Below are 26,267 nucleotides of genomic sequence, written 5' to 3'. Positions count from 1 at the left end.
AGATAAAATCTATGACTTCTTCCACTTTCTCCCCTTTTATTTGCAATGAAGTGATGGAACTGGATCCCATGATCTTAGTTTTTTTAATGTTGAATTTCAAGCCAGCTTTTTCACTCTCCTCTTTCATCCTCAAGAGGTTCTTTAGTTCCTCTTTACTTTCTGCCATTAAGAGTGGTATTATCTGCATTCCTTGCCCAGCGATCAAACCCAGGTCCCCTACAGTGGGAGCACAGAGTCCTAGCCACTGGACCACTGGGGAAGTCCCTGCAGTATTTCTTTTTATTAGCCTAATATGATCTCTAGTAATTCAGTTCTCTTTTTTGTCCTTTTAAGGACTCAGCTAGTATTTGTAAAGTTCTTAGAGACATATAACTGTTTAGGTCCTTAAGAATTACAGAATTCCTTGCCCTTCAGAAGTTTACATTCTAAAATGAAACCAGAAAGACCTTATCATAAACGTGTTTAGATAAGTAGAGTAAATATAATGGTCTTATTAGAGCAAAGGCATCACTGTGGATCATATCAGAAGATTTGTGTGTATCGTCAAGATGAGTTTTGATTCAAAGGAGACAGTGTGAGAGAGAAGTGCTTTCATTGATTTAATAGAGCCTGAATCAATTATTGACTTCTGTTCAATCTGATAAACACTTATTCAACTTTTCATTCTTATTAGGTATCAAGGATACAAAGATAAAGTAAGACACAGTTGTGGCTTTCCAGGAATACTTGGAAATATTTGCTAGAGGAGATTACAAAAGGAAATCAATAATAGCAATACTGGAAAGACTACTAAATAAATACAGTAGTCCACTGGGGACGGGAGGCTCAGCGGGGCTTCTCCCGCTGAGTGCTGCCAGAGCTGAGTGCTGAGGTGCAGTAGGAGCCATTCAGCTGGGAAGGCTGTATTCCAGGGAAGGTGAATGTGATTAAAGGCACTCGTCAGGAGCCCACGTGGCATGTTCAGGAGACTCCAAATGGCTCTGTGAGGCTAGAGAGTAGCAGAGAAGGGTAAGCTGCAGGAGATGGATATGGAAAGTAAGTTGAGGTTTAAAGGTCATACATATCAGGGTAAGAAATTTATACTTTTTCTTGATAAGCAGTGTGGAGCCTTGGAAGAAGTTGAAGCACCATTGTAATATTACCAAATTTGTATTTTAGTTAAAATTTCCTGTAAACAGTATAAACAGTGGAGGGGAGCCAGGCAAGGAAATAGGCTAAATAAGAGATGATAAATTTGACTAAACTAAGAAACTGACAGAACACATGAGAAAAAGGACAAAAATCAAGGGATACTCAGAAGGATTTAAAAGACTTAGAAACTTTTTAGGTATTGGGGTTGAGAAGGGAAGAGTCTAGGAAAAGTCCTAGGTTTTTGAGTAGGATATTATGAGAATGGGGTAACAGTTAATAAGAATATGAAAAAACAGATTTCTTCTTGGTGGACAGGAGTAGGAGGTAGTCCAGCGTGGACTACACTGTGCTTGAGTGTCCTGTGGGACACTTGCTCTGGAGCTTGTTGATGTAGTTAGATATTGATAAGGACATGTGGATGGAATGGATGATAGCCAGAATACTCAAGGAGCATATAGAAGACAAGAAATGCTAGCTGGATAAAGCTAGCATTTGGGAGTAAAAAAGGGAAAAATAAAGAGGGGACTTCCCTACCCCCAGAGGCAGCTCAAGAGGCAGGAGGAAAACCAACAGAGAGTGTTGTCATGGAAGGAGAGGCAGGAGAGCTTCAGGGAAGTGGAGTAAGCTGCCATCAGTGTCAAATACTTAGAGGCGAGTAAACCAAAACACTAGCAGGTTTCCATTTTGTTTTGTAGTTGAAAGATGACTTTAGCAAGAGTAATTTTATTTGAATGGTATTTGCTGAATAAAATAAGGACCAAATAATCCAGCAGCAAAGAAGGAATTTGATTTGAATGATAGGTAGGAGAGGGGCCATAGCATTAGATGAACAGACCAGGTTACTGCAGGATTAGCAGGTAAAGAGCTTTTCTTTTTTAAGATGTTTATTTTTTGACTAAACTTTTAATTTTGAGATAACCATAGATTCTTCTGGAGAAGGAAATGGCAACCCACTCCAGTATTCTTGCCTGGAGAATCCCAGGGACAGAAGAAGAGCCTGTTGGGCTGCCGTCTGTGGGGTCGCACAGACTCGGACACGACTGAAGCGACTTAGTGGCAGCAGCAGCATAGGTTCTTCACATGCAGTTATAAGTACAGAAGCACAGTTCCATACCTTTTAATCTCCAGTGGTAACGTCCTACAAAACATGGTGCATTATCATAGCCAGGATACTGACACTGCTCTAATCAAGATGCAGAATATTTCTGCATTACAAGAATCCCTCGTGTTGGCCCCGTGTTAGAGCCACAGTCACTTCCCTCACATCTCCAACCCCTCCTTAATTAATGGCAATCATGTACCTGTTTTCCATTTCCACAGTTTTCTCATTTCAAGATGGTTGTATAAATCAAGTCATACACTATACAGTCTTTTAGGACTGGCTTTTCTTACTAAGCATAATCTCTAGTGATGCATCCAGACTGCTATGTGTAACAGCGGCTTTTTTTTTTTTTAGTGTTTAATAGCATTCCTTGGTATGGAGGGACCACAGTTTATTTAACCGTGCACTGGCTGATGGACATCTGGATTGATTCCAGTTCTTGGCTTCTCTAAGTCAAGTTAATATAAATGTGTACAGGATTTTGAACCAGCATGATTTTTCCTTTTTCTGGGATAAATGCCCGTGAGTGGAGATATTGCTTCATGTGAGTCACAAGGTGGTTGCGTGTTTATTTTTTTAAGAAACCGGCTGAATCATTACATTCTCACCAGCCAGTTTCTGTACTTTCTCACCATTTGATGTTTTCACTCTTTTTTCCTTTTTTATTTGTTGCCATTCTAATAGATGTATATTGTGCATCTCAGGATTTTAATTTCTGTTTCCGTAATGGCTAATGATAAACATTTTTCATGTGTTTGCTCTCATATGCTTTTGAATAGAATGTCTCTTCATGTCTTTTTCCCACTTTCTAATTGGGTTTTCTTTTGAGAGTGCTTTGTATATGCTAGATATGAGTCATTTTTCAGATATGTGGTTTATAAACATTTCCTCCCAAGTGTAGGGCAAGTAGCACAAGTAAAGCAGGACAAGTTAAAGCTCGTCTTTTCCTCTGTTAACGGTCTTTCACAGAGCAAAACTTTAAAATTTCAATTTGTTCCTTTTTCCTTTTATGGATCATACTTTTGGTGTCAGTATAAGAAATCTGTACCTAGTGTTAAGATCCTTCAGATTTTCTCCTGTTTTTTGTTTTTTCAAGCTTATAGTTTTATGTTTTACAGTTAAGTTTCTGATCCTTTGGTTTTGGTATCAGGATAATAACAAGCTTCAAAAAATGAAGCTTATCTATTTTCTGAAGAGATTGTGTGGAACTGGCATTAATTCTTTAAACATTTAGAAGAGTTATCCTGTGAGCCATCTGGATCTGGAGATTTCTTTTTGGTGACATTGATTGATTTTTTTTTTCATGGAAAGGCATTTTATTTTAAACATAGCAGTGTGTACCTGTCAATCCCAAATTCCCAGTCTATCCTTCCCTTCCACTCTTCCTCGCTGGTAACCATAAGTTCATTCTCTAAATCTGAGAGTCTGTTTCTGTTTTTGTAAGTAAATTCATTTATATCATTTTAGATTCTGCATATAAGCGATATCTGTGATATATGTCTTTCTCTGACTGACTTAGTCAGATCATCTCCGGGTCCATCTGTCTTGCTGCAGATGGCATTATTTCATTCTTTCTGAGAAATATTCCATTTTATATATTTACCATATCTTCTTTATCCATTCATCTGTGGTTGGACATTTAGATTTTCCATGTCTTGGCTTATTGTAAACAGTGGTGCAGTGAACACTGGGTGGATGTATCCTTTCAAACCATGTTTTTCTCCAGGTATACGCCCAAAAGGGGGACTGCTGGATCATATGGCAGTTCTAGTTTTAGGTTTTAAGGAACCTCCGTACTGTTCTCTGTAGTGACTGTGCCAGTTTACATTCCCACCAACAGTGTAGGAGGGATCCCTTTTCTCCACACCTTCTCCAGCATTTATGTTTTGCATATTTTTTGATGAGAACCATTTTGACTGGTGTGAGGTCGTATTTTATTGTAGTTTGATTTGCATTTCTCTAATAATTAGTTGTTGGAGAAGACTCTTGAGAGTCCCTTGGATTGCAAGGAGATCCAGCCAGTCCATTCTAAAGATCAGTCCTGGGATTTCTTTGGAAGGAATGATGCTAAAGCTGAAACTCCAGTACTTTGGCCACCTCATGCGAAGAGTTGACTCATTGGAAAAGACCCTGATGCTGGGAGGGATTGGGGGCAGGAAGAGAAGGGGACGACAGAGGATGAGATGGCTGGGTGGCATCACCGACTCGATGGATGTGAGTTTGAGTGAACTCCGGGAGTTGATGATGGACAGGGAGGCCTGGCATGCTGCGATTCATGGGGTCGCAAAGAGTCGGACACGACTGAGCGACTGAACTCAGCTGACTAAACTGAATAATTAGTGGTGTTGATCATTTTCCATGTGCTCCTTGGCTATCTGTATGTCTTCTTTGGAGAAATATCTTTTTAGGTCTTCTGTGCATTTTTTTATTTTTTAATGTTGAGCTGTATGAGTTGTATGTAAATTTTGGTGACTAATCCCGTGTTGGTTGCATCATTTGCAAATATTTCATACCATTCTGTGGTTTGTGTTTTTCATTTTGTTTATGGTGTACTTTGTTGTGCAAATGCTTTTGAGTTTAATTTGTTTAGGTCCCATCTGTTTATTTTTGTTTTTATTTTCATTACTCTGGGAGACAAATTGAAAAAGATACTGCTGTGATTTATGTCAAAGGGTCTTCTGCCTATTTGGTCTTAAAGTTAGGTCTTTAATCCATTTTTAGTTTATTTCTGTGTGTATGATGTTAAAGAATGTTTAATTTCATTCTTCTACATGTGGCTGTCCAGTTTCCCAGCAGCATTAACTGAAGAGACTTGTCTTTCCTCCATTTTATAGTCTTGCCTCTTTTGACATAGATTAATTGGCCATAGGTGTAGTTGAGTTTTGGTGAGTTTTAAAATTATGAGTTCAAGTTCCTTAATAAAGTTATGTGACTATTTTATGAATTTCATATTGGAAGAGATGTAGTAGATAGTATTTTTACCTCTGAAGTCTCTAGAAATTTGTCCCCTGTTTCATTCCTGATATTAGTAATTTATGTCTTCTCTCTTAAAAATATTTGTCCATGTATTAATCTTTTCAAAGAATAAGACTTTTATTGATTTTTCTTTTTTTTTTCAGTTTTATTGATTTCTGCTCCTATCCATTATTTTCTTCCTTCTGCTTGCTTTGAGTTTATTTTGTTTTTTTTTTTTTTCCCCTAGGTTTTTTTAGGTGAGAGTTGATATTACTGAAACTTTCTTTTTTCTAATGTAAGCATTTAGTGTGGTAAACTTCTCAACACTGCTTTTATCTGCATTCCACAAGTTTTGGTATGTTGTAATTATATTGTAATCCAGTTCATTGTATTTTTTTATTTCCCTTGAGACAACCTCTTTTAACTGTTGAAGTTAGAAGTTTGTTGTTCAGTTTCCAAATGTTGGAAATTTTGCTATTTTTCAGTTACTAAGTTCTGGTTTGATTCTGCTGTGATCAGAGGACACAACTGTATCCAGTTGTCCCTTGAATAACACCTGTTTGGACTGTGGGGGGCTATTTGTATACAGATTTTTTCCATTGTAAGTAGTATAGTCCTGTACAATCCAAGGGTGGTTGTCTACAGAATCTGAGGCACTGTGGATGCAGAGGAACTACAGATATGGAGGGGAGACTCTAATTTATATGAGATTTTGGACTTTGGTGAGGATTGGAGCCCCTAAATCATGTGTTGTTCAAGGGTCAGTTGTATTTTCATCCCTTTAAAATTTTTTGAGAATTTCTTTTAATGGTTCAAGATATAGGTCATTTTGGTTTATGTTGCATGAGTACTAGAAACGAATGTGTACTGTTGTTAATGGAATGTCCTATAAATGTCAAATAGATCCTGTTGGTATTGCTAAATTCTGCTGTATCCTTCTTGATTTTCTGTTTATTCTAACAGTTACTGTGGAGGAGGTGTTGAAGTCTCCAATGTATTTGTGGATTTCTCCTTTCTGTTCTATCAGCTTTTGGTTTTCATATTTTGGAATTTTATTGTTTGGTGCATACATGTTTAGGATTGCTGTGTCTTCTTATCTTCTTACTCTTATATAATGTTACTCTCTGCCCCTGGTAATTTTCTTTGCTCTTAAGTCCATTTAATGAAATATAGTCACAACTGGTGTTTTTTGGTTGATGTTTGCATAATACGTCTTTCTTTTGACTTTCATCCTACCTATATAATTACCTTTGAAGTGAGTTTCTTATAGACTCTTGTTGGGTCATACTTTTTAAATTTATTCTGCCTGTCTTTTAATTTTTGTATATAAACTGTTTACATTTATGTAATTATTATTTTGGCACAGTGGTAAAGAATCCACCTGCAATGCAGGAAACTCAAGAAACACAGGCTCAATCCCTGGGTCAGGAAGATACCATAGAGTGGGAAATGGCAACCCGCTCCAGAATTCTTGCCTGGAAAACTCCATGGACAAAGAAGCCTGGAGGGCTGCAGCTCATGGGGTGGGTAGCAAGACAGAGCGACTGAGCACATGTAAAAATATTATGTGAGGTCTTGTCATTTCTTAAACTTCCCTGCAGACACTTTGAATGACATAGGACAATATAATATTTGAAATTAATAGTTTATTTTCTCAAGAGGAGAATTTAAATTATCATTGTGTTTTTCTTTCTGTTTGATGCAGAGTTCTTTTTTTATTGCTTTGTCTCTGTTTAGAGAATTTCTTTGAGCCATTCTTTTTAGGTAGGTTCTACTTGCAATAAATTCTTTTAGTTTTTATTAATTTGAGAATTATTGATTTTCCCAGTCTTGAAGTATATGCTTTTGCTGGATATAAGGTTAGAATTTCATAGAATTTTCTTTTAGTACTTGAAAAATGTGCCAGTTTCTTCAAGTCGCAATGGTTTCAGTTGAGAAAACCTCTGCCCTTCAAATAGGACCTCTTTCCTATTTAGGGAAAAACTTTCTCTAGTTGCTTTAAGATTTTCTTTTATTTATGTTGGTTTAAAAAATTAACACAAATTTAAATTAAAAAATATTTTGTCTCACACTTCTGAGAATACTTTCTGACAAAGGCCTTAAACAATGTCTGAGGGCATGTTCATGAAATAACCTCCTCTAAAATAAATTGGACAGTTTTATTTAACTGATAAACTGATTTTTTTTTTTAAGAGCTCCTAATAGCATTTAGGGAGCTGGCAAACCAAACTGTATCCTAATTTAAATAAGGCATATAAGTTATCAAGACTGAGAAATAGTTCTAATTTATCTGTTTAGTGGTGGGGAAATACTATGTAAAGATATCCTTATTCTTTTTACTAAAGTTGCACAATTCAAATTCACGTATAAAATAGTGAGATGTACCTTACTATAAGAGCATGTCACCTCTCTTCCCCTTCCCCAGAAGAGGAATATTAAGTCATTTACAATTCTTTTGCCATTATTACTTTTAATGGGGCTTCCCTGGTAGCTCAGCTGGTAAAGAATCCGCCTGCAACACAGGAGACCTTGGTTCGATTCCTGGGTCAGGAAGATCCACTAGAAAAGGGATAGGCTACCTACTCCAATATTCTTGGGCTTCCCTGGTGGTTCAGTTAGTAAAGAATCCCCCTGCAGTGTGGGAGACCTGGGTTCGATCCCTGGGTTGGGAAGATCCCTTGAAGAAGGGAATAGTTACCCATTATAGTATTCTGGCTTGGAGAATCCCACGGACTCTACAGTCCATGGGGTCACAGAGAGTCAGACAACTGAGCAACTTTCACTGTCAATATTTACTTGTTGTTGTGCTGTGTGTTCACTGCTTTGTGTGGTCTTTCTCTAGCTGTGGCAGGTGGGGGCTGCTCTTCATTGTGGTGCATGGGCTTCTCTCATCGCGGTGGTTTCTCTTGTTGCGGCTCTAGAGCGCAGGCTCTGTAGCTGTGGTGTGTGGGCTGTCGAACATGCAGGAGCCAGGAGTTGCAGCGTACAGGCTCGGCAGTTGCTGCTCACAGGCTCTGGAGTGGGCTCAGTGGTTGTGGTGCACAGGCTTGGTTGCCCTGCAGCACGTGCAGTCTTCCCAGACCCGGGACCAGCGCTGTGTGCCCTGCACTGTCAGGCACATTCTTCCCACTGTACCACCACGGAAGTCCTGCCATTAGTTTTTTGAGTACTTTTTCAGCCTTGCCTTTTCACTCCTCTCCTCTTAGGACCTCGATGACACAAATGTTAGATCTTCTGTTGTTGCAGGTCACTGAGACTCTGCTCCATGTTTTTTTCCCTAGTTGGTTCACTTTTTGTTTTCCTGATTAGATAATTTCTATTGTTGTATCTCTAAATTCACTGTTAATTCCCTCTGTCTTCTTCATTCTGCTTTTGATCCTAACCATTGTGGTTTTTACATCTAAAATTTTTATTTGGCTCCCCCCCCCCCCCCGCTTTTTTTTTTCTTTGCTGGACTTTTTTTTCATTTGTTTCAAGAGTGCTGGTGAATGCTCACTGAAGCATTTTTATTGTAGCTGCTTTAAAATCGGTCAGAATTTCTCACATCTCTTGTCATCTCAGAGTTGGCATCTGTCATTTGTCTTTTTTCATTCAGTTTGTATTCTTTCTGGTTATTGTCAAGAAAAGTGATTTTATTGAAATCCAGATATTTTGAGTATCTGAGACCTTGGATCATTTAAACTTTTCCTTTTACTAATAGCTTTCACTAATAGCAAGGGAAGCGAGGGTGCCACTTTGTTACTCCCAAGTGGGAGCAGAAGTCCAGGTTTCCCACTCAGCCTCCATTCGCCCTGAGGGCAGTGGTCCTTATTTTCACCGGGCAGCGGTGGGTGCTCCAGCTCTGCAGGAAGCCACCTGGAACACAGTCCTAGCAGATGGGAGGATGCCTCATTACTGCTGGATGAGGTGTAATTCTGGGCTCCCCAAATTTTCTCCACTACCCTACAGGGCTTCCCAGGTGGCGCTCGCAGTGAAGAACCTGCCTGCCAATGCAGGAGAATTAAGAGACACAGGTTCAATCCCTAGGTCAGGAAGATCCTCTGGAGAAGGGCATGGCAACCCACTCCAGTGTCCTTGCCTGGAGAATCCCATAGACAGAGAAGCCTGGAAGGTTACATAGGGCTGCACAGAGTTGGACATGACTGAAGCAACTTAGCACACACCCACACATTGCTTGTTCACCCTTGGGGGTAAACAGAAATGGCCCTCTGGATCATGTGCACACAGAAGGATTGTCTGATAGAGGAGATGCCTTTCACTGTACAAAAAGGCTTCCCAGGTGGCACCAGTGGTAAAGAACCTGCCTGCCAGTGCAGGAGACACAAGAGACAAGGGTTCAATCCCTGGTCGGGAAGATCCCCTGGAGAAGGGCATGGCAATCCACTCCAGCGTTCTTGCCTGGAGAATCCCACGGACAGAGGAGCCTGGCAGGCTACAGTCCATGGGGTTGCAAAGAGGCTGAAGCGACTTAGTACACATGCACCCCACAGGGAGCTGGGGTAAGTCCTGGCTTTCTCCAGCACTACCTTGTAGGGATTCAGGCACCTCATTGCAGCCGCTCCCCCGACCCTGGGATTCTCCAGGCAAGAACACTGGAGTGGGTTGCCATTTCCTTCTCCAATGCATGAAAGTGAAAAGTGAAAGTGAAGTTGCTCAGTCATGTCCGACTCTTCCCGACCCCATGGACTGCAGCCCACCAGGCTCCTCTGCCCATGGGCTTTTCCAGGCAAGAGTACTGGAGTAGGGTGCCATTGCCTTCTCTGGAAAAGGGGGGGAAGTTAAGTCTTTGTGGCATGGTGGAGGTAGGGCTACGGTGTTTCCTGTGATGTTTGGCTGGAGCAGAGCCACTGTTTTATTTATAAGTTATCTATCGTGGGAGGCTGCCCCTTTCTTGGTGCTTTGGCTAAAGAGCAGGCTTTTGTTGGAGCTTTTTTTTCTTCCCTGCATCTCTTGGCATTTCTGGGTTACTCAAGCACCCAGTCTACCATATATAAGGCAAAAGGAAAACTCAGGGAACTCACTCCTATGATTTTTTTTTCTTAATTTCAAGTCCCACCCAGTCTGCCTTCTCTCCACCTGAGGGTCATCTTACATTTGTTGTATATCCAGAGATTTTAGTTGTAGTGAGGATGACGAATAGTGAAAAGTTCATTTGCTCCATCTTCCTCCAGATAAGTCTCTAAAGGGCTTTTAACACAAATGTCATGTTTGTACTTGCTGTGACCTTATAGGGTAGCTATTATGGGGATTGTGGTTATAGAGTAACTGAGTTGGTATAGTGGATCTGGATAATGAATTTTGTCTATGATGTTGAAAGTAACTGGCTAAAGGATCTTTGAAATAGTGCCCGGAAGTATTCTAGGCAAAGATCATCTGATTGTGAACAAAGTGAGAAGGAAACAGAAGATCCAGTTGGATCTGCCTGGAGGAGGAAGTAGACACACAGGTGGGAAGTGGTCCCAGACTTCCCAGGTTAGTGACATGGCCCACATGACGAGGAAAAGTGGGTGGGCTTTCTTTTGCAGTGTGGTGCCGTATCACTTTTTGCATCAGTTGTGATTAACTATTGTCATTACTGTTGTTCAGTCTCTCAGTCGTGTCCAACTCTTTGCAACTCCATGGACTGCAGCACGTCAGGTTTCCCTGTCCTTCACCATCTCCCAGAGCTTGTTCAAACTCATGTCCGTTGAGTTGGTGATGCCATCCAACCATCTCATCCTGTCATCCCCTTCTCCTGCCTTCAATCTTTCCCAGCATCAGAATCTTTTCTAGAGTCAGCTCTTTGTATCAGGTGGCCAAAGTATTGGCACTTCATGTGTATAAACCTGTATGTCTGGGGGAAGGTACTGTTATTTTCCTGTGGCTGAAAAGAAACTCACTCAGTTGTGTCCAGATCTTTGCAACCCCATGGACTATACAGTCCATAGAATTCTCCAGGCCAGAATACTAGAGTGGGTAGCTTATCCCATCTCCACGGGCTCTTCCTGACCCAGGAATCGAACCAGGGTTTCCTGCATTGCAGGTAGATTCTTTACCAACTGAGCTGTCAGGAAGCTGATATCCTAATAAATAGGCTGACAAAGTCTCACCATCCTCCCACAGAAGGGAGCTTTGAGGAAGCTCTATTTGGTCAGTTTCATATACCAGATCAAGTGTTTTTTACAGATTGATAAAATAGCAAATTTACCATAGAATGTATTTTAATCAGTAGGACAAAATAGAAGGATGAGAGCTGATGGAATTTTACTTTGCCTTGACAATTACTTAATGCTCATCCTTTTACCAGGCCATTTGAGTCTTTTTTCATCTGTCACTTTGATATTAACTGCATTTCTATGGGAGCTTTATAGCTTAAACTTATAACTTAACTTAAAAACATTTAATAGAGTACCTCTAAGATTCATATATAGCCATTTGAGTGTTTCTCTGCTTCTCACATTTATATGAAAGTCAAAGCTGTTCAATATATAATTATTTCTCCCTTGAAATTTATGTTGATGGCATTTCTTTAACAGTTGGTTACAGTGTTATGGTATTCTCTCTCTGGGAAAATGGCATAAGCATGAGTTATTGTATAATTGAGTTTTTTTTCTAAATACTTTGAACTTGAGTTTTTCACGTCTAAATTGAAAGTGCTAATACCTACATTGAGAGAATTTTGAAAGACAACATGAGAAAACTTATAGCACAGTGACACATACTGTGCAAGTCTTTTTTCTCTCTTTACACGTTTTCATTTCCCATTGAATTAAAAGAATAGCCTCAGAATTAAAAAGAAATCTTCATTTTTATAAGAAGCATTGAGATTCTTAGAAAGAGTCAATATAACTGAGAGTCATTCTCAGATAATTAAGTTGTTCTCTTTCATAGTAATAGTTTCTGGAAACTGTGGTCTTTGGACATAGACACACAGCATAACATTTGTTCTCTGTGTGATGAAAAATTAAAGACTATAATCTCTGTGGCTTCTCGCAGACATCATAGGCATTGTTATCAAGTTTCTGATTGCTTTTGGAGTAGAGCAGTTGTAAATTTTATTTTTTAATTGTTGTTCATTCACTGAGTCACGTTCAACTCTGTAATTCCATTGACTGCAGCATGCCAGGCTTCCCTGTTGTGTTCCAACTAAGTCCATTGAGTTGGTGATGCTATCTAACCATCTCATCCTCTGCCACCCTCTTCTCCTTTTGCCTTCAGTCTTTCCCATCATCAGGGTCTTTTCCAGTGAATCAGCTCTTTCCATCAGGTGGCCAAAGTACTGGAGTTTGAACTTCAGCAGTCAGTCCTTCCAATGAATATTCAGGGTTGATTTCCTTTAGGATTGACTGGTTTGATCTCTTTCCTGTCCAGCTTCTGCTGTACAGTGAAGTGATTCAGCTACACATATACATACATTGTTTTTTATATTCTTTTTCATTATGGTTAGTACCAGGATATTGAATACAGTTCCCTGTGGTATACAGTAGGACCTTGTTTATTCATCCTAGGTGTGAAGTGAAGTCACTCAGTTGTATCTGACTCTTTGTGACCCCATGGACACCTACCAGGCTCCTCCATCCATGGGATTTTTTCAGGCAAGAGTACTGGAGTGGGGTGCCATTGCCTTCTCCAGGGGAACTTCCCCACCCAGGGATCCAACCCGGGCCTCCCACATTGTAGGCAGATGCTTTTACCGTCTGAGCCACCAGGGGAGTCATCCTGTATATGTGTAATGGTTGCCATCTGCCAACTCCAAATTCTCACTCCATTCCTTCCTTAATCCCTCTCCCACCCGACAGCTGCAGGTCTGCTCTGTTTCTGTTTCACAGGTAAGTTCATTTGTGTCATCTTTCAGATTCAGTGTTTAAGTGGTGTCATATATTTGTCTTTCTCTCTCTGACTTACTTCACTTAGTATGGTAATCCCCAGGTCCACTCATGTTGCTGCAGATGGCATTGTATCATTTCTTTTAATGGCTGAGTAGGACTCCATTGTGTCTGTGTACCACATCTTCTTCATCCATTTGTCCGTTGGCATTTACATTGTTTTCATATAGCTATTGTAAATAGTGCTGCTGTGAACATTGAGGCGCATGTATCTTTTTGGATTATAGTTTTGTCTGGACATATGCCCATGAGTAGGATTGCTGGATTATATAGTAACTATTTTTAGTTTTTTAAGGTACCTTACATATCATTTTCCACAGTAGCTGCACCAATTTACATTTACACCAACAGTGCAGGAGGGTTCCCTTTTCTCCACACCCTTTCCAGCAGTTGTTATTTGTCCTTTTTTAAATGATGGCCATTTTGACCCAAGTGAGATAGTATCTCATTGTACTTTTGGTTTGCATTTCTCTAATGATAAGCAATAAGCAACGTTGAACACTTTACATGTGCCTGTCAGCCGTCTGTCTGTCCTCTCTGAAGAAATGTCTACATAGATCTTCTGCCCCCCCTTTTTTTAAATTTTATATAATAGCCAGGGATTAGTTGCAGCATGTGGGACTTAGTTCCTTGACCAGGGATTGAACCCAGGGACCACCAGGGAAGTCCCTTCTGCCTATTTTTTAATTGCCTTGTGTTTTTGTTGTTGAGTTGTATGAGCTGTTTACATTTTGGAAATTAAGCCCTTGTTGGTCCCATCATTTGCATGTTTTCTCCCTGGAGTAGAACATTATGTAAGGAATATCTAAATGTTTCAAGGTTAATTTCAGTTTGTTCATTCTTTATTAATATGTTAATTTCCAGTTGTATCTGATTGCCCATATTTGTATCAAACTAAGTATGTATTAAATAAAAAATTATAAATTCACAGGATTTGAAAGTATTGAGGTAGCTCTTAATACATTACCAGAATGTTTATAATCCAATGACTAAGAGGAACTTAATTTACAAAAACCTAACATAAAAATAGTGAATAAAGTGAGAGTGAAGACTTTGACTAATGATATCAAGTATAAAATGGAATGTGCTGTTCTTTTTAAAGCAGTACTGGGGAAGAATCCTGACCTCAGAGGATGATAGTGGGTAACAAGACTCCAAAGGCAGGCAAGCAGGCTGACTTGCTGAAGCTCTATAGTGAGAATGTAGGCCAGGAGACATAATGGTTCAGAGCAAAACAGTTTCCCATTCATAGCACAATGGACAGCAGATGTTATTCATTCCCATCTTAATCTTAATTTTTGGTTGTTCAGTTGCTAAGCGTGTCCAACTCTTTGTGACCCCATGAACTGAGGCAGTCTTCCCTGTCCTTCAGTATTTCCCAGCGTTTGCTCAAACTCAGGTTCATTGAGTTGGTGATGCCATCCAACCATCTCATCCTCTGTCGTCCCCTTCTCCTCCTGCCTTCAATCTTTCCCAGCATTAGGGTCTTTTCTAATGAGTTGGCTCTTTGCATCAGGTGACCAGAGTATTGGAGCTTCAGCATTAGTCTTTCCAGTGAATATTCAGGGTTTATTTTCTTTAGGATTGACTGGTTTGATCTCCTTGCTGTTCAACAAACTCTCTATAGTACAGCACCATGATTTGAAAGCTATCAGTTCTTCGGTGCTCCGCCTTTATGGTCCAACTCTCACATCCATACATGACTACTGGAAAAACCACAGCTTTGACTAGATGGACCTTTGTTGGCAAAGTGATAGCTCTGCTTTTTTAATATGCTGTCTAGGTTTGTCATAGCTTTTCTTTGAAGGAGCAAGCATCTTTTAATTTTGTCGCTGCAGTCACCATCTGCAGTGATTTTGGAGCCCAAGAAAATAATCTGTCACTGATACCATCTTTTCCCCATCTATTTGCCATGAAGTGATGAGGTTGGATGCCATGATCTTCATTTTTTGAATGTTGAGTTTTAAGCCAGCTTTTTCCCTCTCCTCTTTCAACTTCATCAAGAAGCTGTTAGTTCCTCTTCACTGAAGCTCTTAGTTTCTCTTCACTTTCTCCCATTAGAGTGGTGTCATCTGCATATCTGAGGTTGTTGTATTTCTCCCAGCAGTCTCAATTCCAGCTTGTGCTTCATCCAGCACCACATTTCACATGATGTACTCTGTATGTAAGTTAAATAAGCAGGGTGACAATATACAGCCTTGACATATTCCTCTCCCAATTTTGAACCAGTCCGTTGTTTCATGTTGGGTTCTAACTGTTGCTCCTCGACATGCATACAGGTTTCTCAGGAGGCAGGAAAGGTGGTCTTGTATTCCCATCTCTAAGAATTTTCCTGTTTGTTGTCGTCTACACAGTCAAAGACTTCAGCGTAGTCAATGAAACAGTAGTAGGTCTTTTTTTGGAATTCTGTTGATTTTTCTGTGATACAATGGATGTTGGCAATTTGATCTCTGGTTCCTCTGCCTTTTCTAAATCCAGCTTACACATCTGGAAGTTCTAGGTTCACATACTGTTGGAGCCTGACCAGGAAGATTTTGAGCATTACTTTGCTAGCATGTGAAATGAGTACAATTGTGCAATAGTTTGAACATTCATTGGCATTGCCTTTCTTTGGGATTGGAATGAAAACTGACCTTTTCCAGTCCTGCGGCCACTTCTGAATTTCCCAAATTTACTGTCATATTGAGTGCAGCACTTCAATAGCATCATCTTATGGAATTTTAAATAGCTCAGCTGAAATTCCATCACCTCTACTAGCTTTGTTTGTAGTAATTCTCCTAAGGCCCACTTGACTTCACATTCCAGGATGTTTGGCTCTAGGTGAGTGACCACACCGTCGTGGTTATCTGGGTCATTAAGATATTCGTTGTATAGTTCTTTTGTGTATTCTTGCCACCTCTTCTTAATATCTTCTGCTTCTGTTAGGTCCATATCATTTCTGTCCTTTATTGTGCCCGTCTTTGCATGAAAAGTTCCCTTGGTATCTTTAATTTTCTTGAAGAGATCGCTAGTCTTTCCCATTCTATTGTTTTCCTCTATTTCTTTGCATTGTTCACTTAAGAAGGCTTTCTTATCTCCCCTTGTAATTCTCTGGAATTCTGCATTCAGTTGGGTATATCTTTCCCTTTTTCCTTTGGCTTTTGCTGCTTTTCTCAGCTATTTTTAAGGCTTCCTCAGACAACCACTTTGCCTTTGTGCATTTCTTTTTCTTGGGGATGGTTTTGGTCATCACCTCCTATACAGTGTTACAAACATCCGTCCATAGTTCTTCAGGCACTCTATGAGATCTAATCCCTTGAATCTGTTCATCATCTCCATTTGTATAAGCATAAGGGATTTGATTTAGGTCACACCTGAATAGCTTCATAGTTTTACTTACTTACTTTAATATAAGCCTGAATTTTTCAATAAGGAGCTGATGATCTGAGCCACAGTCAGCTCCACGTCTTGTTTTTGCTAACTGGATAGGGCTTCTCCATCTTCTACTGCAAAAAATATGACAGATTTTGGTGTTGACTATCCAGTGATGTCTGTATGTAGAATCATCTCGTGTTGTTGGAAAAGGGTGTTTGCTATGATCAGTGCATATCTCTTGGCAAAACTGTTAGCCTTTGCCCTGCTTAATTTTGTACTTTAAGACCAAACCTGCCTGTTACTCTAGGTATTCCTTGACTTACTACTTTTGCATTCCAATCCCCTATGATGAAAAGGACATCTTTTTTGAGTTAGTTCTAGAAGATCTTGTACCAGGGCTTCCCCGGTGGCTCAGATGGTAAAGAATCTGTGTGCACTGTGGGAGACCCAGGTATCCTTGGGTCGAGAAGATCCACTGAAGAAGGGAATGGCAACCCATTCCACTATACTTGCCTCAAGAATCCCATGGATGGGAGCCTGGTGGGCTACAGTCATTGGGTCACAAAGAGTTGAACATAACTGAGTGACCAACACTTCCATTTTTCTAGACGGTCTTGTAGATCGTCATAGACCTACATACTTCAACTTCTTCAACATTAGTGGTTGGGGCATAGACTTGGATTACTGTGATGTTGGATGGTTTCTCTTGGAAACAAACCGAGATCATTCTATTGTTTTTAAGATTGTGCCTAAGTACTGCATTTCAGACTCTCTTGTTGACTATGAGGGCTACTGTGCTTCTTCTAAGGGATTCTTGCCCCACAACAGTAGATACAGTGGTCATCTGAATTAAATTCGCTCATTCCTGTCCATTTTTGTTCACTGATTCCTAAAAGGTCGGTGTTCACTCTTGCTATCTCCTGCTTGACCATGTCCAATTTACCTTGATTCATGGACCTAGCATTCCAGGTTTCTATGCAGTATTATTCTTTACAGCATAGCACTTGACTTTTATACCACCAGACACATCCACACCTGAGTGTTGTTTCTGCTTTGGGCTTGCCACTTCCTTCTTTCTGGAGCTATTTCTCTGCTCTTTCCCAGTAGAATATTGGACATCTGCCTACCTGGAGGGTTCATCTTCTAGTTTCATCTTTTTACCTTTTCATACTGTTTATGAACAATATGAAATTAGTTGGTACTAGTCATTATCTATTTATTAATATATATCAATAAAGTACTGTGGTCAAGGGTAATTTGTGCTAAATATCAATTATAGGAAGTTCTAGCTTTTAAAATACAAAACAAGATTTTGTTGAACAGAATCAAGAATAGGTGATAAATCCCACTAGTCATCTGTCCAGTAAGAACAGAAGCAAAAAGTAAAAGAGAAAAGGAAAGATATAAGCATCTGAATGCCGAGTTCCAAAGAAGAGCAAGGAGAGATAAGAAAGCCTTCCTCAGCAATCAGTGCAAAGAAATAGAGGAAAACAGAATGGGAAAGACTAGCAGTCCCTTCAAGAAAATTAGAGATACCAAGGGAACTTTTCATGCAAAGATGGGCACAATAAAGGACAGAAATGATATGGACCTAACAGAAGCAGAAGATATTAAGAACAGGTGGCAAGAATACACAGAAGAACTGTACAAAAAACATCTTCACAACCCAGATAATCACTCACCTAGAGCCAGATATCCTGGAATGTGAAGTCAAGTTGGCCTTAGGAAGCATTACTATGAACAAAGCTAGCAGAGGTGATGGAATTCCAGTTGAGCTATTTTAGATTCTAAAAGATGATGCTGTGAAAGTGCTGCACTCAGTATGTCAACAAATTTGGAATACTCAGCAGTGGCCACAGGACCAGAAAAGGTCAGTTTTCATTCCAATCCCAAAAATGGCAGTGCCAAAGAATGTTCAAACTACTGCACAATTGCACGCATCTCACATGCTAGTAATGCTCAAAATTTTTCAAGCCAGGCTTCAGCAATACGTGAACCATGAATTTCCAGATGTTCAAGCTGGATTTAGAAAAGGGAGAGGAACCAGAGATCAAATTGCCAACATCCACTGGATCATCAAAAAAGCGAGAGTTCCAGAAAAACATCTATTTCTGCTTTATTGACTAGGTCAAAGCTTTTGACTGTGTGGATCACCACAAACTGTGGAAAATTCTGAGTAAGATGGTAATACCAGACCACCTCACCTGCCTCTTGAGAAACCTATATGCAGGTCAGGAAGCAAGTTAGAACTGGATATGGAACAACTGACTGGTTCCAAATAGGAAAAGGAGTACGTCAGGGCTGTATCTTGTCACCCTGCTTATTTAACTTCTATGCAGAGTACATCATGAGAAACGCTGGGCTGGAAGAAGCACAAGCTGGAATCAAGATTGCTGGGAGAAATATCAATAACCTCAGATACTCAGATGATACCACCCTTAATGGCACAAAGTGAAGAACTAAAGAGCCTCTTGATGAAAGTGAAAGAGGAGAGTGAGAAAGTTGGCTTAAAGCTCAACATTCAGAAAACGAAGATCATGGCATCTGGTCCCATCACTTCATGGCAAATAGATGGGGAAACAGTGGAAACAGTGGCTGACTTTGTTTTTCGGGGCTCCAAAATCACTGCAGATGGTGACTGCAGCCATGAAATTAAAAGATGTTTACTCCTTGGAAGGAAAGTTATGACCAACCTAGACAGCATATTAAAAAGCAGAGACATTACTTTGCCAACAAAGGTCTGTCTAGTCGAGGCTATGGGTTTTCCAGTGGTCATGTATGGATGTGAGAGCTGGACTATACAGCAAGCTAGTGCTGAAGAATTGATGCTTTTGAACTGTGGTGTTGGAGAAGACTCTTGAGAGTCCCTAGGACTGCAAGGAGATCCAACCAGTCCATCCTAAAGGAGATCAGTCCTGGGTGTTCATTGGAAGGACTGATGTTGAAGCTGAAACTCTAATACTTTGGCCACCTCATGTGAAGAGCTGACTGATTGGAAAAGACCCTGATGCTGGGCAAGATTGAGGGCAGGAGGAGAAGGGGACGACAGAGGATGAGATGGTTGGATGGACATGGGTTTGGGTGAACTCCGGGAGTTGGTGATGGACAGGGAGGCCTGGCGTGCTATGGTTCACGGTGTTGCAAAGTCAGACACGACTGAGCGATTGAACTAAACTGAGTCATCTGTCTGTAACCCCACAGTAGTCATGCCTGTCCTTCACTGTAAATCCTTTCATGGATTGCTTCCTTTGAAATAATTTCCTTGGTCCAGTTGCCCTTTTTCTTTTTTTTTTTTCTAAGATAGGTCCAGTTGTCTTCCAACTATATGCTCACTTGGAAAATATTTTCTTTCTACCCATCTGTGTTTTCAGTGAACTTAAGTGTCAGCTCCCCCTCCCTACCCCCTGTATCCTGTTGACAGAAGAGTATGTTTTTTTACTTTTCTATACTGTTCTCTCAAAATAGTGAGGGAGGCTCAGTAAAAGTCACCGGAATACCACTGGGTTAATTTGAAAAAAATCTGATTCTGAGCTTTCACTGCTAGATAAGGGGAAAGGATCCTAGAGGTACATTATATTTAATCGAGAATTTTCTTTGATTAGTAGAGCTTAAAAAGCCCTTAGTTTCTTAGTTTGAATTACTTTTTCCTTGGTATTTCTTAATAGCCTTCTCTTCTGAAGGATGGCAAAACAGATTGGTTCTGAGATAAAACATGTCTGTAGGAAAAGGGTGTGTGTGTTTATTTTAAAGTCCTGGACTTGTCAGAATTTTCATAAAACCTAAGGTTTTTCATAAACAAGAATATTACAAAGTAACTTTTTCTTTTTTATGTCTTTGGTTTTCAGGCTTCTCTGTATGTTGAATCTTCCTATGTCTTCAAGAGGATATGATCATTTCAGGATTATTTACTTTTTTTAGCTTCTAAAAATCCACACTTAAACTTCCACATTTCCTAGAATTATTTTGTCTGAACCTATAGCTATCGACAGTATTTCACAATATAAATGTAGAGAGTATACCAAAGTTATAAAAATAGTATAGACACATAAAATATAGGTGATCTGACAGTGTTACTTAAATATTCTTCCTAAAGGTCCTAAACTTTTTTTCTTTCAGCCTGGCACACTGGTTTTCAAGATTAATAAGTGCTTACCCTTAGTTCTAGTAGATGGAGAAACAGAAGGATTAAATTCATCTGTAGAAATTTTACTGGGAGAGGTAGATGCTTAATTGTTTTTCTTAAACACTGTCATTTGCTGTTCAGTATTTAATTCTCTCTGACTGTATTTTGCCCAGAAGATACCTTAAAGGAAACTGTTTTGCCTTGTCATTGCTCTCTTAATCCAAATTGTCATGTTACCTGGTTCCAGTTCTGGGTATTGAAATGTTCATGGGATTTGACGATTGGCTTACTTGAAAGGTAACATTTTCAAACAAACTGAAAAGCATGTAATACTTTTGGGTCCTGTGATCTAGGAGGGTATATTCACTACTAAAGTGACTACTAGTTCCTGAAAAAAGCTATTACAACATTTTTTTGCTTAGTATAGTACTCAAGATTCTCACATTTGAAATTCATCTCTATTTGCTATTATGATACAGACTTTATGAAATCTCTGCACTCACACATAATGTGAAAACAAACCATCATCCTCACTCCCACTCCCAATAAAATGTTCATTCATTTAGGTAAGTTTTAATAAACAAAGCCGAATATGACTTTCATGGGAGATGGTCTGGGTAGACTTGAGTCTTCCCCCGCAGGTGCTCTCTCTCCCTTCTGTTCTACTTTCGTCCACTTGTAGCCCTTTGGGTGCGCTGCCGCAGTGCTTGTGGCAGGGGTGTCTATTCTGTTCTGAGAACACTGCTTCTGATTTCCTGCTTTAAACGCACAGTCTCTATTCCTACTAGTCTTCCCTATTTCTCCACTGTTGTTTTGAACAAGTATGATACTTTAATTGTATATTTGATATTTCTATATTTTACTCACATCTGTTCTCAAGACTAAAATTATCTCTGCCAACATCCTACCTATCAATGGTTTCCTTAGTTATTTTAAGAAGTAGTATTTTTTAAATAGTATTTTAAAACACTGTTTTAAAATGTTTTATTAAAAACATTGAGTTGTCAAGAATATAGTTGAGGAAGCGTATTAGAGTATTTGACATTGTACTCATTAAATGAAATTACTCTTAAGTATCCTCCCCCTAAAAAACTTCATTCAGTAGACAGAATAATTTGTATCTTCTTGTAATTTAATGTATAGAGATGGTTAACAAAATCAGACCTTCTTTATGAAAGGTAGGTAGAAATCAGAATTTTCCCGTCAACAAAAAGCCACAATGATTTTTTTAAATTTAATGTCAAAATTATTTTCTTTATTGCAGGTTGATTAGAATGCTTGCATTTAATCTCTATAATCTTTTAAAGAACCTATTAATGTGTTTAACCAGAGCATTGGTATTGTTTCTTTTAAATATTTTGGTTTTTTTTAATCATCATTACTTTTTAAAATATTTTATCACCTGTTTCTTCCCAGTGTAGGGCTTAGAAATGGTAATTAAAGCTTTTTGCAAGCCAAATATATTTCCCTACCCCCAAAATATGCCAAATGAACATGAACAAGGTTAGTATTATTAAAGTTGATTACTAGGTAAGCTAAAATAGGGCCAGGTAGTAACTAGGACATTTATTCTCCAAATATTTTTAATAATATTGTAAAAAAATACTATAAAAAACAATTTGCAACCATCCTGTATATGTGGTAGTTTAACGGGATATAATCAAGATTAGATATGAAGAAAACCACCTGAATTTAGTGCAAAATACCAAATGCTAAAGGTCCAAGAATTTACTCATTCAAACACAAGGAAGAATGAATTGTTTCATTTCTCAAGCAAAAAATTGCAATATTCAGTTAAAGGAACTATTTTAAAATAGGATATAATGTTGGTGAATGTTACAAGAGGATTAAGTTTGACTACACGAAACAGAGAAGTCCAAAATAATGGTGATGGAAGTTTATTTTCTCAAGTCAGAAACCCCCCTGAGTGGACAGTCTGAAGCTGCCAGTGGCTCCACTGTGTGCCCAGGAACCACCCGCCAGGCTCTTGGGCATTCTCAGCTGTGGCTTTCCCGTCAGCATTAGCTTCTGGGCTTGGTGACTCACGGCTCTCAGAAAAGGAGGAATAACGGGTGGGGTTAGAGATGAAAGGCCTTCTTTTCTTATGGAACCAAGTCATTGCCCTCCAAGCAGCCTTCCTAGGTGGCTTACAGTCCGGTTAGCCAAACTCACAGTCACATGGCCACATGAGACTGTGAGGGAACTGGGATGTACTTAACTTGGGTGTGGCGATTATTCCAGAGTGTATACACATGGTCAGATTATCATGCTGTACAGCATTTATATACATACAGGATTTGCCAGTGATTCCTCAGTAAAGCCAGAGGAAGAAAAGAGAAAAGGGCTTAGAGGCCAGAAAAACCTAATTGTAGAAAATAGGAGGAAATGGATAAACATACAAAATGACAGTTGAAATCTGAATGTTGTTCTCAACCTCAGAAGACTTCCATATGGAGCTACAGTGCAGTGCATATTAGAATACCTTTAAGTGAAAATGAGACCATCTAATAATTACTGCATGAATTCAATTATAATTATCCCCCCCCCTCCTTTTTAGTGTCTAATGCTGTAGTTTGGCTCACATTGTTACAGTATGTCTTACAGTTTGGTATATTTTATCTCATATGGAAAACACTGACATGGAAATGTGGAAACAAAGACCTTGAGGAAGGGTTAATGGACTACTGCTTTGGTTGTCATTTATAACCAATAATTAGTTTACCATTTTTAAGAGCATTAAAAGTTGCATCATCTTAGTTCAGGCCACCAAAACAAAACATGAATTGGCAAAGACACTGCTGAAACCTGTGATGCCTCCTGATAGTATGGGCTTGAATATAAAATATAGAGATAGAAATTAAGAATGATGGCAATAAGAAAGCTGGCCTGGTGTGGATCTACAGCAGGTTGACAAGTGCTTTGTTGTCTTGAAACTTACAGCGGGGGTTTTATGTAAGGTCAGCCTGAAAAGTGGCTCTCAGATGTTCTCTTCTGCTATGTTCTGATTAACTTTGAAGTGACAGTTTTTCATAGCCCCTCTCAAAGCCTGTGACAGCCAACTTCTGTCCTCCTTGCAGGCTAGAGGTCCGGTCAAGGCCAACCCTTCAGGATGATCTTCCTTTCTTTGAGAAGCCCCACAGCAGGCAGCCGTCCTTACCCACCCTGTCTCCAGAAGAGCCTCCGCTGCAGACCTCGACGCTGGCCAATGAGGAAGCGCTGCAGAAGATCTGTGCCCTTGAAAGCGAGCTTGCTGCCCTCAGAGCTCAGATTGCCAAGATCGTGACCCTCCAGGAACAGCAGAACCTCAGTGCAGGTCTGTGAGTCCTCCAGTTGTCAGTCAGCAAATGCGGGTGGGGAGCGGGGAGAATACCACTCACTTGGGGGAAAAATTATATGTATTTGTGGGCTCTGCTTCTTCAGTCATGTCTGACTCTTTGCAACCCAATGGACTATAGCCCTCTAGGTTCCTCTCTGTCCATGGCATTCTCCAGGCAGGAATACTGGAGTGGGTTACCATGTCCTCCTCCAGGGGATCTTCTCAACCCAGGAATCGAACCTGTGTCTCCTGCCCTGCAGGCAGATTCTTTACCTACTGAGCCACCTGCGAAGCCCCCAGTATGCATACATATATATAACTGAGTCAGTATGCTATACACGGAAACTAACACATTATAAATTATATTACAATTAAAAAATTTTAAAGAAGTTAATAACAGCTGTTGGGCTTCCTAGAAAACTAGGGGCCTGTCCCCTGCATGGTCCAGTACAGGACCCAGGCAAGTTTAAGTGGTTTTCATTTGTTTTGAACAATCTTAATGCTGTCAGAGGATGATGAGTGTATTTTGGAGACAAAATATACATCCACTGATAGAGGTGAACACTGCTCATGTGTCTGCTGTGGGAACTTCACTGTCTGTGCTAATGGCACCATTCACATCAGACTGGAGGAGGTAACTGCAAAACAGCCCTGACAGGTTTGAGTGTGTTTAGTTATCTACGTGTCCTGAGGCAAGCATAAAGCTCTATAACTGGGATAGTGGTTACTCATGTTGTGGAGTTACTATGGGAGTAAATGTGGAAACAATATAGAGTATCTTTAGTGCAAAGTAGCTGTTTAATATTCATTTGTCTCCCTCTTTCCTAGAGTGGAAACTGAATTCAGGGCCTCTGACTCTGGTCTAATAGCGTTGCGTTTAGTTTTGTGGCATTGTCACTTTGGAGAAGAAACCATAGCCTTGAGATCCTAGCTTATTAATCTGCTGGCAAGCAGTGGTTGTTTTCCTAGTGTTCCTGAGTCTTGACAAGATTCAGTATAAGCCAGCTCTGAAGGGTAAAGGATAGTTATTCCACCTCTGAGTCACTTAGCTTGTGGTCCTATAGTTTAATGTAACCTACACGGAAACCTCCTCAAACCTGGGTCAGGCCACCATGGGCAGGGCGAATGTACTCCCGGCACCTGGTGTTATTTCAGTGAAATCTACAGGTGACTTTTGAAAACCCAAAGTCCTGCCCTTTTCTGTTTAACCTATAAGTTACTGATACATTTCTCTTTGGCTTTACCTCCCTCTTCTGGCAGACTAGGAAAACTGCTGTAAATTGTGAGGTCATCTGAGGATTTCTGTTAGATGTTCTATTTACAACCCAACTCCCTTGAATAAACTAATCAATATAGTTCAAGCCCAAACAACTCTTTAATCTCCAGTTATGCAGAAAGATGGATTTTTAGGTCCTTATTTTAGAACCGCTTTAACTCTTAGTTACTTATTCTTTTGGGGAATTAACTATAATTTTTTTTCTCTCAATTTTTTTCAATAAATCTGAAACTTTTAAACTCATTCTGGTTAATTTACATTCTCTAGTTCATGCTTACCTTCTATGTAAATATACTTAAAAGAACCACAGAGGTATCTGATAGTTATTTACTCTAGTACTAAACTGTCAGACTACCTACTGGAGGCAGTTCTGTGGGCAGTCCAGATGCTGTTTCATCTAGAAGTAGCTGCACACTGTGAAGCAGTCAGACCTGAACATTTGATATCACAAAAGCACCCTGTTAAGTTAAATGGAACATTTCCATCTGGAGACTGGGATTAAATGATACCATGACTGAAATTCAGGCATTTAGATTCCAAGCAAGTAACTGAAACTTCCTTTTTACTTGTGACTGAGATTCTTTTTAAGGTTACTGCTTTCAGGTATAAAGTCCTTAACATAACTGTACTTTTAAAATATTTTATTTGCCTCTTACCACGAGGGTTAAACTGATTTCCCCTCATTCCTGCAGGTGACTTAGAATCCACCAGGCCCGCTGCCACAGCAGCACCCCTGGTCCAGCCAGCGCCCCCGACGCCACCCCCTCCGCCACCACCGCCCCTCCCCCCACCGGGGCTCCAGCTGAGCGCTTCTGCTATTGATCTCATAAAAGAGCGGAGAGAGAGAAACGCCTCTGCGGGGAAGGCCCCGGTCAGGAACAGTCCGAAGAAAACAGACCTGCCCAACATGCTGGAGATCCTGAAAGACATGAACAGCGTGAAACTGCGATCAGTAAAAAGGTGAGGAGACTTCTGCCTTCTCGCCCACTTCCCTTGATTTCCTACGCCTTTTATAAGCAACTGCTAAGCTTCTTTGGAGGAGGAAGTGGCAACCCACTCCAGTATTCTTGCCTGGAGAATCCCATGGACGGAGGAACCTGGCGGGCTACAGACCATAGGGTCACAGAGTCGGACACGAGTGAGCA

At 40.0% G+C, this 26,267-nt stretch overlaps 1 protein-coding gene across 1 annotated transcript in view; it reads left to right on the top strand.

Moving 5' to 3' along the window:
* The window catches only part of MTFR1 (mitochondrial fission regulator 1), a 61,345-nt gene that overhangs the window by 32,185 nt on the left and 2,893 nt on the right, over window positions 1–26,267 (top strand). Inside the window, exons 5-6 of the mRNA XM_018058456.1 lie at window positions 23,608–23,843; window positions 25,815–26,082. Coding sequence (XP_017913945.1) covers window positions 23,608–23,843; window positions 25,815–26,082 — 504 coding nt within the window. The remainder of the gene's footprint in view (window positions 1–23,607; window positions 23,844–25,814; window positions 26,083–26,267) is intronic.

Source organism: Capra hircus, chromosome 14 (assembly GCF_001704415.2).
Source record: "Capra hircus breed San Clemente chromosome 14, ASM170441v1, whole genome shotgun sequence".
NCBI classification, from domain to species: domain Eukaryota; kingdom Metazoa; phylum Chordata; class Mammalia; order Artiodactyla; family Bovidae; genus Capra; species Capra hircus.
This window is presented reverse-complemented; position numbering and strand designations above follow the sequence as displayed.